This window comes from Lacerta agilis, chromosome 1 (genome assembly GCF_009819535.1).
Source record: "Lacerta agilis isolate rLacAgi1 chromosome 1, rLacAgi1.pri, whole genome shotgun sequence".
Taxonomy (NCBI): Eukaryota; Metazoa; Chordata; class Lepidosauria; order Squamata; family Lacertidae; genus Lacerta; species Lacerta agilis.
The window spans coordinates 49,316,221-49,330,797 of NC_046312.1; the positions used below are offsets into that span (position 1 = coordinate 49,316,221).

At 42.3% G+C, this 14,577-nt stretch overlaps 1 protein-coding gene across 5 annotated transcripts in view; it reads left to right on the plus strand.

Moving 5' to 3' along the window:
• Positions 1-14,577, plus strand: part of PHF21A (PHD finger protein 21A) — a 131,500-nt gene that overhangs the window by 43,294 nt on the left and 73,629 nt on the right. For all 5 annotated transcript variants that reach the window (XM_033149130.1, XM_033149121.1, XM_033149140.1 and 2 more), the window contains exons 4-5: positions 5,063-5,095; positions 5,782-5,847. In XM_033149130.1, the coding sequence (XP_033005021.1) occupies positions 5,063-5,095; positions 5,782-5,847 (99 nt within the window). The remainder of the gene's footprint in view (positions 1-5,062; positions 5,096-5,781; positions 5,848-14,577) is intronic.

Here is a 14,577-nt window from a genome sequence, read left to right on the forward strand (position 1 = left end):
CTTTTATCCCAAAGCAATTTACAATATAATAAAAACATATATAAAACAATTATATGTATAAAAACAGTTAAAGCAATTGCATATGTAAGACATTAAAAACAACAACAATTATAAATATAAAAACAATTTTAAAAAACAGCACATACATAAAAACAGTTCAGATCCAATACAGTTACCAACTGGGATAAATATCTCTATTTAAAAGTATTGTTGAAAGATCCACTGAAAAGGCAATAAGAGAAGGTGCCTGCCTGATATACAATGGCTTTAACTGCCATCCTGACAACTGTGGTTTGTTGAAACATGGCAACAGCCTAACATGTTCTGGATTATTATTTTTTTAACAAAAAGATGATATGCTTCTCATATGTGCTGCATAACATGGCAGGACAGAATCTCAAACAAAGATATGCTCTGAATTTTCTGTCTTCCAGCGTGAACAGTTCATTCAGCGCTGATGACCATGTTGAAAATATATTATGAGCCAGTGGATCAGTTATTTTTTTACATTGGGTATATTTCAAAGTGGTTTACTTCTAGATTTCAACATGGTTAACTCTAAACAATAGATGGCAGGCATGGTTTACTTATTGTACAGTGTACTTGTTTTAAGATCTCAAGTTTGACAATTTCCAGCCTATTTCTAATGTCAAAGCAATAAACCAGCCTCTATTTCTGTGTTACTTGCTAGTAGGTTCAATTTTTGTGGAACTTTTATGTAATTTTATGCAAGAGCTCAGAACAAAAATAATTTGAATGGTATCTAACATAGTGCTAAATGAACATTCCACCAGTGCAATAATTTCTCCTTGCACAGTGGGACATTCTACCCCTCTCCTCCTCCCTACACTGTGGAGAACCTTTGAGGAGGGTGCATGGCACATGGCGGGGTGTGGAATGGGGAAGGCCCTATTGCTCAAGTGGAAATCCTTGTGTTGATGGAACATGCTGCCCTTTTACTTTTGGCTTTCAACTCTTTTTATTACTGGTAGAAGATTTATGCACATGGAAACTTGCAAATTGCTCAGAAAGTGCACAGTCCTGCATCCCAAATGGAGCAGGTGAGACCCACTAAGGTCAGTGGGAACTAGTCACGAGTAAATTTGTATAGATTTTTGTAATTGTGAAAGATCCATCAGACTTGGGATATTCATTGAACATATTTTATAGCAAATCATCTTTGCTAGACAGATCCCATCATTGATTGCATTGTTTGCATAGGCATTGCTAACAACATTGTGGGTATCTCTGAATGTAAATTCAACTTCATAGTCAACTTTATCCTCTCAGACCTGAGTTCTTTTCAGACTAAATCTAAGCTCTTGTAGACAACTCTGACACCATTTTCTAACATTAAGGTAGATGCTGTGGGTCTGTCCATAAATAAATATTTCTCTTATGTAGTCGACCAGCTCACTGGTAACACTGATTCATACGCAGACTGAGAAAAATAGTTGTGTGGAACTATTTACAAAAGTGAGACATTTACAACAAAACAAAATGTGGAGAACAGTTCTTGACAAGTTGTGCATGGCTTGCCCTTATGCAGGACATAAAGACCAACAGCTCTTGCCTTCAGATTACCAAACCATGTCAAACCTGTCCAGGATAATCTCTAAGAGTTTGAGTTTGCATTTGAAGTAGTAGAATTAGCACTGAAATAAGTTTTTGGGAAGGTTCAGTTGATGGATCTTGCACATAGTTGCAATCATATACAGTACAGTGGTGCCCCGCTAGACGAATGCCTTGCTAGACGAACAGCATTCGCTAGCGGAAGGCAGCCCCACAAGACAAAAAAGTCAATGGGGCTGCCTCGCAAGACGAAAAAAAAAATGGCGCGAAAACCTCCGCACTGCATTGCCGCTTCGCTAGACGAAAAATTCGCTCTACAAAGACACTCATAGAACGAATTAATTTCGTCTAGCGGGGCACCACTGTACACATTTATTTGTGACTAGGTGCATTTGAACTCTATGGGATTATCTGGTTTGTATGTGCTGTATGAGACTATCGTGTCAGTGATCTGCAAGCTTTCATATATGCAGATATAGCTGGAACAGAAATATTTTGATTCTAAATATAGAGTCTGCAAAAAATAGACCATTTTCAGGGAGCAACATATGTATGCGTCTGAAAACACTTACCCACCCATTATATGGTTTGTCAGGTCACCTTGATTGAGTCAGTCATCATCTCCAACTGGAGATCAGCACTATAAAGCTGATAGCACTAACTATGTGATTGTCTTTCATGCATAGTTCTAGCTCAGTAACCAAGGCAATACATGCAGCTCTGGATACTGGATATAGTGAAACAGCATGTGAAAGCCTCAGTCTTTCACATGTATACGACTCTTGCTGGGTTGAATCTAATACTTTGCTTGCACAAACATAAGCACCACTCATGTACAGGTTGTGGGTGAGCCACTAATTCCCTCACATCATGACATTGCACATGATTTTGAAAAGCCTGACTGTCCTGGGGCAGTTTTCTAGTAGGCATGAGAGGCTGTGGAATGGGGAGACAACTCCCCCCCCCTCCGGTAAATGAATATTGGAAGCACTTCCACTCATGTGGAGGTAAGTATTGGGTCTAAGTCTTTATGTATAGGTTTATGTACTGCCCCCACCCCAGCTAAGGAAGGCACACGTCTGATAGTTAAGTCTTTATTGACAAGAGAAGCATTTACAGCAGCTTCCACGGTACTCCAGATACACATGCGCTTCTAGCCTCTACGCAGTTGCCCACATGTCTGGGCCCTGTGGAGCATTGCAACAACAGTGGGACCATGTACTCCACCCCCGCTGGCTTATATACCCTTCTCTGACAGGTTGCACACACATAACCTGAGACATCTCCTGCATGGAAGTCGTTGCAGCTCTTCCCTCTTCAAGTTCCTCCTGTTTCTAGGAGACAATGGCATAGAGGATGGTGAGGCCTGATCAGCCTCTTCCTACACCTCTGACAGGTCCTGTGTCGCCCCCTGTTCATCCCTAACAGCTGTGCTCCTTCTTCTTCCCCCTGCTCTGGCTCCTGCCTCATGAGTGGCGCCGAACCGCATAATTGCTGACACCCTCTCCCAGGTCAGTCTCCTCCCCCCTTGCTTTGGCCACACACCCGTCAGAGCACTGTCAGCCCTTGACAGAATAATAAACAGAGTTCACATGCTCATTGCCATTTTTGATCCCTTAGCATCTTTGTCACTTTCAAACAAGAAAGATGGATAGAAATGAAGAAAGAAAGAAAGAAAGAAAGAAAGCTGCAAATCTTCTAACAAGTGACCGTGTGGTGATGAAAAATGTATCTCAAATTATTAACCTACAAAATAACGTATTCTTAAATACATCAAAAGCAAATTTTGACAGACTTTGCTCACCCCAGAATTAGAATAACTTCAGCATTAAATAGTTGTGGGAATGTAATGGTCAATACCTTTCTTCTTTAAAGCATAACCCTCTCCTTTGAATTCAGTGGTACCTGTGTTCTTTGCATTAATGTGTGTTCTGTCAGGCGAGACATAAGGAGACCATTATAGATAGTGCATTTCTGCATCTAAAAACTTCTCTCTGTGTTTGCTCATGTGTTGGGGATAAGTAACCAAATGGGAAATCAGTTTAACCTGCCCCCCAGCAGTATGCCGTTTTATTTAGAATGATGTTGTTGTGCTGCTCCTATAGAGTGAAAGTATTTGTTAGGAACTGTGGGAAAGATCACAAAATCCTCATATAGGTGTAGTGCAAAATTGTTTACTAGTGCCAATTTAATTAATTTTGATAGATCAAACACATATTCTATATGTATTAACCTAGCAGATTTATATTGCTATGAGAAGTTAATTTATCTATTAAAGCCATTATCTCCTGTAATTTAGCTGTATTACACAGTTTAATTCTCAAGCAAGCCTTTTAAAATCACTGAATAAGCTTTGTTTCAAGACCAAGGATCAAGCGGTCAGAGGGAATATTTTTAATGTGCTCTCCCAGATGTGACAAACATCCTATGCCACTTGGTTTTTATACTGACTTTTAAAAAATATCAAAAAGTACCCAGAGAAGCAGAATACCTGAGGAAATAATAATAATATTTTCTTTATACCCCGCCCATGTGGCTGGGGAAACCCTCAGCTTCCAGCAGAACATTAAAATGCAATAATCTATTAACCATTAAAAGCCTCCCTAAACAGGGCTGCCTTCAGATGTCTTCTAAAAGTCTGGTAGTTGTTGTTCTCTTTGACATCTGGTGGGAGGGCGTTCCACAGGGTGGGTGCCACTACCGAGAAGGCCCTCTGCCTGGTTCCCTGTAACTTGGTTTCTCGCAGTGTCCGGGTAGATTGGTGGGGGTGGAGACGCTCCTTCAGGTATACTGGACCGAGGCCGTTTAGGGCTTTAAAGGTCAGCACCAACACTTTGAATTGTGCTCAGAAACGTACGGGGAGCCAAAGTAGATCTTTCAAGGCCGGTGTTATGTGCTCTTGGCGGCCGCTCCCAGTCACCAGTCTAGCTGCTGCATTCTGGATTAGTTGTAGTTATTGGGAAAGTAGTAGGTTTTTTGGAGATTTTTTTGTGTGAGGCGGGAAACTTAACCTGAAGTGCCAATTCTTAAATAATTATTGTTTTCATTTATTTGTAAAACACCCAAATACCAGGTGCTTTTGCTGACACCAGTAACAAGCCCCTGCTTTCTGACTTACAATTTAAGTATAGAAAAGTAGCACAAAGAAGCAGGGCGAGGGATGCATTAAAGTTTCTTCTTTTACTTCTGTCCTTCAACCAAGACCACATGAAGGCAATTTTGTAATTTTTTATTATATAGATAGCTTTTTTTGCAACTGAACCGATTGTCTGTGTTGCTTTTTATACCAGTTTATGATTGTAATTTTTAGTTTAGCTTACCCAGCTTTATCCCTAGTAGCAGCATACTTAAACATGTGAATAAGGGTGGCAGAAATAAGCAACACCTTTTATGAAAAATCCAGTTTTAGTCAAGGACCACTGTATAGGTTTCGCTTGCAGAACTTTCAGTAAAGCACATGCAGTACTAATACCACTGTCTTCTATTTTAGAAACTGGTTGCCCAAATGAAGCAGGATCCACAGGTAAATAAGTTTTGTTCACACTCTTCATTCCTGAAGTCAGAATACAAACATTCCTCTTGTTGCATTTTTCACAAAGTGAAATAGAAAAGTTCATCAGATCATATATTAAGTATACGGTCTCAGTATTATTTTTTACAGTGTTTTGTTCACAAGAAGATTCTTTAAAACCATATAATGAGGAAGGTAGTGGTTTATTTAGTTCACCAAAATTGTAACATTGGAGGTGCATTCATTTTCTTTCACCTCATGTATACTGTAGACATATTCTGGGGCAAAAGGTTTTAAGTGTGAAATAGCCTTTGGAGATTGGGTGGTGATTTAATGTTAGATGTATCTTTAAAAATAATTTCATTTTTCTTTAGTGGAGCACATCACTGAAAGAAAATGTGGAACATATTGTAGGGTACTCCTTGATGTCTTTGTTAATTAAGTCTTAAATGGCATTTCATGTCTTCATGAAATACATGAAAATGCCACCCAAATGATGCTAAATATTGAAAAGAGCCATAAAACTGTAGCACCAGGCAGTTCAAATAGGCTTCATTGTTGTGCTATTTAAGCAATCCCATTGGTTACAACTTGTTATTTATAGCATTCCTATGAGTTTTAAAGTACTCCTACTATTCTTTATTAAGAATTGAAAGAGCTTTCTCACAGATACTTTCTCTCTCTCTCTTTCTAATCAGAATGCTGATCTGAAGAAGCAGCTTCATGAACTCCAAGCCAAAATCACAGCTTTGAGTGAGAAACAGGTAGGGAAACTGGTATATTTTTAATAGCATCTTCTAAAGATACGTCTTCTCCCAGCTACCATGAGAACTGCTAATTTTTTTTTCATGTGTGAAAATAAGTGTGGGCATCCAACACTTTTTGGCTCTGGTTTGATGTATATAGCAAAACAAAAATAAATATTGGATGCACCAGTCATAGATAAAGTTTATCTAGTGCTATGTGGTGCTGGAAATTTGTGAGGCAGGCTAATGTATATGCTTTATGGTAGAAGTAGGAAGACATTGGACATTCTAAGTGTTGCACATATGAAATGATCACAGTTGTTACAATGTGCCTGTCAAAATAAGATACTAGGCTTAGTTATTGAACTCCAGATGTATCTGGTTCTTTTTTAAAAAGCCCGCTTACCTCCGCATGGTAGGAGGTGGAAGTTGCAATCAAACACAGCTGTTGCTGGATGCCCCCCTTTCTCTCAACTTTTCCTCTTCTGCTGGCTTTGTTGTATGCTGGGGCTCACCTGTGGCTGTGACCATATGCAGGTGTACTATGAGGCGTGTCTTGGGTGTGGACCAGAAGGGGAAAAGTTTTCCCTCTGGTCCGCTCCCTGGCTATAAAAGCCAGCTGCGCCCTGCTCATTCTTCCCGTATTCTAGATGTTTTTGGGCTGCCCAATAGCATGCAGGCACATCCCAGGGGGGAGCTTTGCTGAGGAAGCCTTCGGTCACTGTATTCAGGGCCAGGCAGACTCATTTGCGTTCAGACTTATTTGGCCTGTCTGGGGACTTCACTTACCTCATAGCAACAGTCACAAATTATTGCAGATAAGGCATTGGGTTGGATTCTTAGCTTTCATTGAGCAAGGGTGGGCAGGTCTCACCATGCTCCACAGTATCAGGGTATCCCTTTAACGGGATCCTTGGGCAGGGGGGTTATCCCAATTTGATGTACATCATAGGGCAACCTTTAGCTTTGGTTAACCCTGCTAAGCATCTGCCAGGAGTCAGGCTAGTTAGGATACGAAACCGATGCCAGCACCAAAAAGTTCTGACATCTGTAAAATTGTGGCCTCTTTAAATCCCAATACTGTTGTCCTGTGTTTTGTTGCAACTAATGTCATATCTGCCCCGCCTTACCCATGGCTTCATTGTGCCTGGGCTCACAGTTGAAAATCTGGTTAGTTATTGGTTGGATTCAAGGTGCTGACCATTGTTTGCCACTTTGGTTTTCATTCCGATCTGTAGCTGGAATAGGTGATGGGGAAAGATGGGAGTGCATGACTCCTGAGGTTACCCCCAATTGCCAAATTGTGGTTTTGCATTGTGCCTTTTAAATATTTAACAATGGTTCAGTTTAGAACAAAAGTTCTAAATGTGCATGTGCATTATAGGCTAAGAGGGAATTTCTAATGAAGTTCCATTTCTGACTTGAGCCAGTAGAAGACACAAATAAATGTCTTGTGACCTTTTGTAAATTGTATTTCCTCGTGCTTTCCCACCTAAGATATTTGTCATGGCCATTTTGAGAGTTATACCAAGTGTCATGTACAGATTCTTATTAATTTTTGTACTGAATATAACTACAGCTTTTGCATTGTGAATGGTGGTACTTTTAAACTGTGTTGGTATATGGCTGGGGCATAGGTTTAATTATTTCTGTGCAGAAAGCCTTTGTGAATCAAGCTGCTGTTTAGAAAAGGTAGTTAGGAGTACTTACTATTTCTATCCAAGCTGGTGCACTAGAATTATAGGTAACATTACTGTGGAGTTGCAGCTGTTTATATGCTGTGGGGAGGTTGTTCATAATGTAATACAATTATTTATACACTATCCCATCTTTAATGATAATGATCCTTCCAAGGCAGCTTACAAGTAGTAATAATAATACAATAATATTACTGTTAGATGACAGTAAACCTTACCAGCTCATCAAGATCCATCCCACAGGGCATTTGGTGCCAATTGACCCTGTGCAGGAGGAGGGGACTGCTCAGTTGTTACCTTTGCTTCCTTCCCTCCCTCCCTGTCTTGTTCCTTCCCCATCTTCCCCTAATGAGGGTGAACCGATTCTCCATGCACCAGTGGAATTGGGAGAACCTATGTGCATCATATCACTGTGTGTTGGAATTAGCTTCACCTTCTCTCAATATTCAAAGAGTTCTGAACCCCTCCAACACGTGTTTTTATTTTCGACCTCCCAGATGCTGGAAGAATCAAACATAATAGCATAAAAGATCTTCTACCTTTCCATTGATACAAAGTACAGTGGTGCCCCGCTAGACGAAAATAATTCGTCCCGCGAAAATTTTCGTCTAGCGGGGTTTTCGTCTTGCGGAGCGGCAATGGGAGCCGCGCTCCGCAAAACGAAAAAAAAAAAAAGACGAAATTTTTTCGTCTTGCGAGGCAGCCCCATAGACTTTTTCGTCTAGCGGGGCAGCCTCCCGCTAGACGAATGCTTTCGTCTAGCGAGTTTTTCGTCTAGCGAAGCATTCGTCTAGCGGGGTACCACTGTACAATGGTTGCATTCGAAAAGAGGTATTTAAAACAAACTTCCTCACTACTAAAGTTGTTCAGCAATGGAATAACATTTTTTGGAAGGCAGTGAAATCTCCTTGTATGAATGTTCTTAAGAAAAGTGTGAACAGTCATCTGCGGGAAACTGCTTTGTCATAGAATTGCTTATAACAGGGCAGAGGGCAGCATAGAGTGCTCCCTGGGTGAAGTTCAACCCTATTGTATTGCAGTAGCGGAGGGAAAATCCTATAGTGTTATTTTCCTACCTGCTCTCCCCCACTCCCCACACTGTAAACCACTGCCTGTTTATCTTACCAAAAACTTAATACCCTCAGTATGAAGTAAAATATTAAATTAAGGCACTCTCAAGTGTGTACCAATACCCACCACTATACTAGATCTTTCTCCCTGGGGGTTCAGATATTGAAAGCTCAGTGAGAAGCAGAGGGGGGAAGACAACAAGATAATGTATTTATCGAGAAGTGGAGCCTTTTTATAATGTACTGGAATAATAAGGTACAGGATAATGTAAACCCATTTGTGTTACTTGGAACCTTGTGATATTAATTTATTATGGTTGATTTTTGTATGGAAATCTGTTCCTATATGTTTACTTCTAGATATCCCTTCCTACTTTTGTATTATTTGGCATCTGTTATTATACGTGTTATGTTATAAATAAATACATGCAAATAAAACAAAAAAGAAGAAACTGAAAGCCTACAGGTGGTCTTGGTAAGGATTAGCTTTATATTCTCCACACACCCCAAAAAACACCTGTTTGCATGCTAGCACCTGGAATAGCCATACTTTTGCTCTTTTAGAATGCCCTGTGTGAGCTTGTTACATAGATACTCCATAACGAAGTTTTAAACAAAAGTATGCTCTCTCACATTCAGCTCAACCTAACTCATGTGGTGGTGCACTGATGGGGACAAAATCCACTGTAGTTCTGCATTGTGGTTAAACTTCCTAGTTACAGGAGAGATGGAGCTCAAGCAGACACCATGTTTCTTTTTAAAGAACTGATTTCAACAATTTCTGCTGCGTACCACTTGAAAAGTAACTGAATCAAGCTGGGTCATGGCCACTGTGGCCTGAATCCAATACTGTCAGCATTAACTTTGTTTTTGTTTTAAAAGAGGTTAAAATGAGATGGAACATGGTTAAAAGCAGAATGGCAAACTCTTTTCCTCACGGAATCATAACGTTATGCTGATATGTCTGCCACTTCAGTCTCTGTCCTAATTTTCTTCAGTAAAGGTTGTTTTGTTTCTTAATTCTATGTCATGAACTATGCTAGTCCCTAGGAAACAGCCAGCAAGAATTGGCTAACATTCTTTCTGAGACTTTAAAGAGGCAGCAGCTTTAACTTGTGTTTCTGAATAATTACCAGGCCCCTAAAATGCATCCGGAGTGTTCCAGTGAATGAATGATCAGAATGTTAGCAATTAGTTGTGCATAGAAGGCAAATCTAGTCGGTTACTTAAAAGTTTTTAAGGTTAATATCGGTGATTTGTTCTCTGAAGTTGGCATAATAATGTGTGTGTCAGTAAATTCTTTAGCTGGTGCAGAGGGCCCCTGATTGTTTCAGGGCAAGTTTGATGCAATGCCAATAGATGAGTCATATTAACTTACCAATTCATATGTTGAGCCAGGGAGAGAAGGCTGTATATTGATGGAGAGGCTGTGGTATTAGGTGGGGCAAATTTTGTATAAAGCTTGGTTTTCTGGCCTGATTTGACAGTCTTTTTAAAAGTCATGTAAGAGGAAAATGAAAAACTTAATATTCCTGTGCAGAAATAGATTATAATGGGTAGTAGCTGCTAGTTTTTTCTTCTTACAGAAGTGTTTTCTGGATAAATCACAAGTGTACATAGGGGAGAAGCATAAGTTGGCTATTATGATGAATTTTTATCTTTTCATTGAGTTTCTAGTATTTTTGTAAGAGCTGTTTAAAAAAGTGATTAGCTTGCAAATAACATGCAGATACTGTATTACCATGCAGCTAGCGTAGAAACGGAAGCGGTTTGCATCTTAACAACATTTACCTTTTATCAAGCAAGACTCATGAAGGAGGGACAGTCCTCACTCTGCCTGCCCAGTGCCCACTGTGTCTGCCCGTGCTGGTTGTGGAAGACAAGACTTTTCTTCCACCACAACTAGCATGGAAATCTAGTGGCTTGGCAGAGAAGGGATGGCATGATCTGAACTCATCCACCAGCCTGCTCACTTGGCTGCATGGAATTCCATGCATTTGCCTATGACTACCAGGCTACTTTCTTAAATGCAAGGCTGATAATAGTAAATGCTCAGCTTGCTAAATACGTTTACTTAAGCTTTGGTACGTTTACTTAAGCTTTGGAACTTCTCCTATACTGACAGCATGTCACTTAGGAAATGTGCACTTCAGTGTCAGAAGCTGCAAACCAGCTTTAGATCATACTGCAGGATTATTTTTGAGGTACTGTTAAATATCAAAGCAGTCGAGTTTTCAGTGCCTGGGGTGGGGAGTGGGGAACCTGAAGAAAGATGAAAACTGTTATTAGGATCGTCGTTCCTAACTTTCAAAACTTTTTTTGTATTTTGAGATGGCCTACTTAAAATGTGAAACAAGATGGTGTGTTAGGAATTTAAATAACTTTACAACAATATAGTGCACAGTACGCTTTGAGATAGGAAGTCTTTCTCTTTAAAGTTATGTAACTAGAGCAGTTTTGTTTACCGTCCCTTTGAATTTCTAAATATCTGCTGCTGACACGAACAGCAAAAAATTCATGTTTATATAGAAAGTGTTTTCTGATGGGCGGTCTTTGTTTTTATATTACGTTTTTATACTATATGGCCCCAATCTTATGCACTCTTACTTCGGAACAAGCTCTATGAAATTCAGTGGGACTTAACTCAGAATACACATTCACAGGATGGGATTGTAAATTGCAAGTTTAATCCTTTTACAGGGGAGTGAAGTATGTGTTTATGTCATCCACTGAACCAAATTCTTGCGTGTGCCTCTCTTCCCCGTTTTCAGAATGCATTTCGGAACTTAAGTGCTCCTTGCTATAGTAAATGTGATTACCGTATATACGTGAGTATAAGCCGACGCAAATATAAGCCGAGGCACCTAATTTGACCACAAAAAACTGGGAAAACTTATTGACTTAAGCATAAGCCGAGGGTGGGAAATGCAGCAGCTACTGGTAAATTTCAAAAATAAAAATAAATACCAATAAAAGGCTTGGAAAGAAAGGGTCTCTTACAGGGAGGGCTCAGGGGGTAAGGGGGCATATTGTGGGTACATTTCAGGGGGCAAGGGGAATATTTTGGGAAGGTTTTGGGGAGAGGGGGCAGATTCTAGGATGGATTAAGGGGTGCGTGGGGCATATTTAGGAAGGGCATCAGGGGCAAGGGGGCATATTCTGGGAAATTTTCAGAGTGGGCAGTTTCTAGGGTGGGCAGAGCTGGGATGGGCAGGGGTTAAGAGGGAAGGGTTGGAAAGAAAGGGTCTCTTTACAGGGAGGGCTCAGGGGGAGGGAGCATATTTAGGCAGGAATTAAGGGGGGAGATTCTGGAATGGATTAAGGGGGTAGGGGGCAGATTCTGGGAAGGTTTCAGGGGTGGGTGGGGCATATTTAGGGAGGGCATCAGGGGCAAGGGGGCATATTCTGGGAAAATTTCAGGGTGGGTAGTTTCTAGGGTGGGCAGAGCTGGGATGGGGGAAGGGGTTAAGAGGGAAGGCTTGGAAAGAAAGTGTTTCTTTACAGGTAGGGCTCAGGGGGAGGGGGCATATTCAGGGAGGAATTAAGGGGGCAGATTCTGGGAAGGTTTCAGGGGTTGATAGTTTCAGGGTGGGCAGTTTCTATGGCGGACTGAGCTGGGATGGGATGGGGGCAAAAGCAACAGGCTCTCTGGGACTGAGCCGGCTCGCGCGCCTGCTCGATACTCGTCCTCCTCCTGCTCCCGCTGCCCCCGTCGCTACCTCTGTTCCCCTTCGGGGAGAAGGGACGGGAGGAGGAGAAAGAGGCGATCCTCGCACAGAGCAGTGACTGCTCTGTGCAAGGCATCGGAGAGGAAAAAAACATCGAGGAGCACTTTCTCCCCGCTTTCCCCTCCCCGATGCGTTGCGCAGAGCAGGCACAGGATCATAGAGTCTCAGCGCAGTTTCTACAGTGGGCAGAGCTGGGATGGGCAGGGGTTAAGAGGGAGGGCTTGGAAAGAAAGTGTTTCTTTACAGGGAGGGCTCGGGGAGGGGGCATATTCAGGGAGGAATTAAGGGGGCAGAATCTGGGAAGGTTTCAGGGGTGGATAGTTTCAGGGTGGGCAGTTTCTATGGCGGACTGAGCTGGGATGGGATGGGGGCAAAAGCAACAGGCTCTCTGGGACTGAGCCGACTCGCGCGCCTGCTCGATGCTCGTCCTCCTGCTCCCGCTGCCACCGTCGCTACCTCTGTTCCTCTTCGGGGAGAAGGGACGGGAGGAGGAGGAAGAGGCGATCCTCGCACAGAGCAGTGACTGCTCTGTGCAAGGTATCGGAAAGGAAAAAGCATTGAGGAGCACTTTCTCCCTGTTTTTCCCTCCCCAATGCCTTGCGCAGAGCAGGCACAGGATCAGAGAGTCTCAGCGCAGCGGTTCTCCAATCCCTCGGTGTTGTGCGTGCTCTGCGCAAGGCATGGGGAGAGAAAATTGGCCAGGAACGCTTTCTCCCCACTTTTCCCTCCACGCAGGACGAGGGATCAGAGAGCAGTCACAGATGCGGGATCGGCAGGGCAGGGGAGACAAGCAGCAAGAAAGGATCCCTTTCTTGCCGCTTGTCCCTCTGCAGCCGCCCGCTTCACCCGAGTATAAGCCGAGGGCGGCTTTTTCAGCCCAAAAAATGGGCTGAAAAAGTCGGCTTATACACAGGTATATACGGTACTCTTCCGCTGCCTTTCTGAAAGAATAGATTTTTCAGGCAACAATACTTAAAGTACTAGCTAGAGGGAGGCATTACTCCCAGTTACAACTGTAGCAAGAATAAGGAAACACTGAAGTAAGCCATTCTCCCTCCTTCCCCCACTCTGTGATTTCTAACACAGAACAAAAACAGTGGGAGTTTTTTGGGGGGTGGGGGCAGGGAAGGTGACAGTTCCATACTGCAAAACACCTCAGCGCAATAAAGGAATTCACTCCCCTATCTTGTTTCTTGCTTTTCTGGCTGTATATGTGACTGTATGTGGTACAAGCTGGACTGGACGAGCAATAGTTCATGTAGCAACAACTTTGAGATTTGATACTGGTGCATAATGGCCACCCTGGCAGTTGGAAAGCTGTTTGTAAGGGAGGTTGATTATAGGAAGGCTTTGATCCCACATCTAAATATATCTTGAGGAACAAACCAGAGCTTCCTATTCTAGTCTCCACCTACTGTTTTTTGTGTTTAATATTAGAAAAATGTTCAGAACTGAAGTGGATCCATAGGATTCATTCCAGGATAATACAACCTATTCTGAATGCCAGTATGCGGAATTTATTTTTACTTTATTTGGGAGGAAGTAAAATCTTGTGATAGGGGTGGCGCTGTGGTCTAAACCACTGATCAGAAGGTCGGCGGTTCAAATCCCCACAACAGGGTGAGCTCCCGTTGTTCGGTCCCTGCTCCTGCCCACCTAGCAGTTCGAAAGCATGTCAAAGTGCAAGTAGATAAATAGATACCACTCTGGTGGGAAGATAAACGGCGTTTCCATGTGTTGCTCTGGTTTGCCAGAAGCGGCTTAGTCATGCTGGCCACATGACCTGGAAGCTGTCTGTGGACAAACGCCGGCTCCCTCGGCCTATAGAGCGAGATGAGCGCCGCAACCCCAGAGTCATCCGCGACTGGACCTAACGGTCAGGGGTACCTAACGGTCTGGACTTTTACCTACAACGCCACTTCCTTTGCAGGCAATCACATACAGATAATTAATAAAAGTTAATTCTTTTAGAGAGCGTATCCGTTGATTTACTTTAATTTGTGAGTCCTAGAAAACATGATTTCCCCTGCCATAAGATGTATAAGATCTCAAAAACTGCTGTCAAGTGTAAGCAGCACTTGCAATCCTTCCCCCCCCCCCCATCATAAAGCAGGTGGCAAGGAACTTTTTTGGTTCTGGGGGTCAGGTCTTTATCTGGCTTCACCCTGCAGGCCATCTTTGACAGGTGGGTAGGGCAGTTCACCTGTCAATCACATAATGTCACTATGATGCCACATAAAGCAGACATTGGCT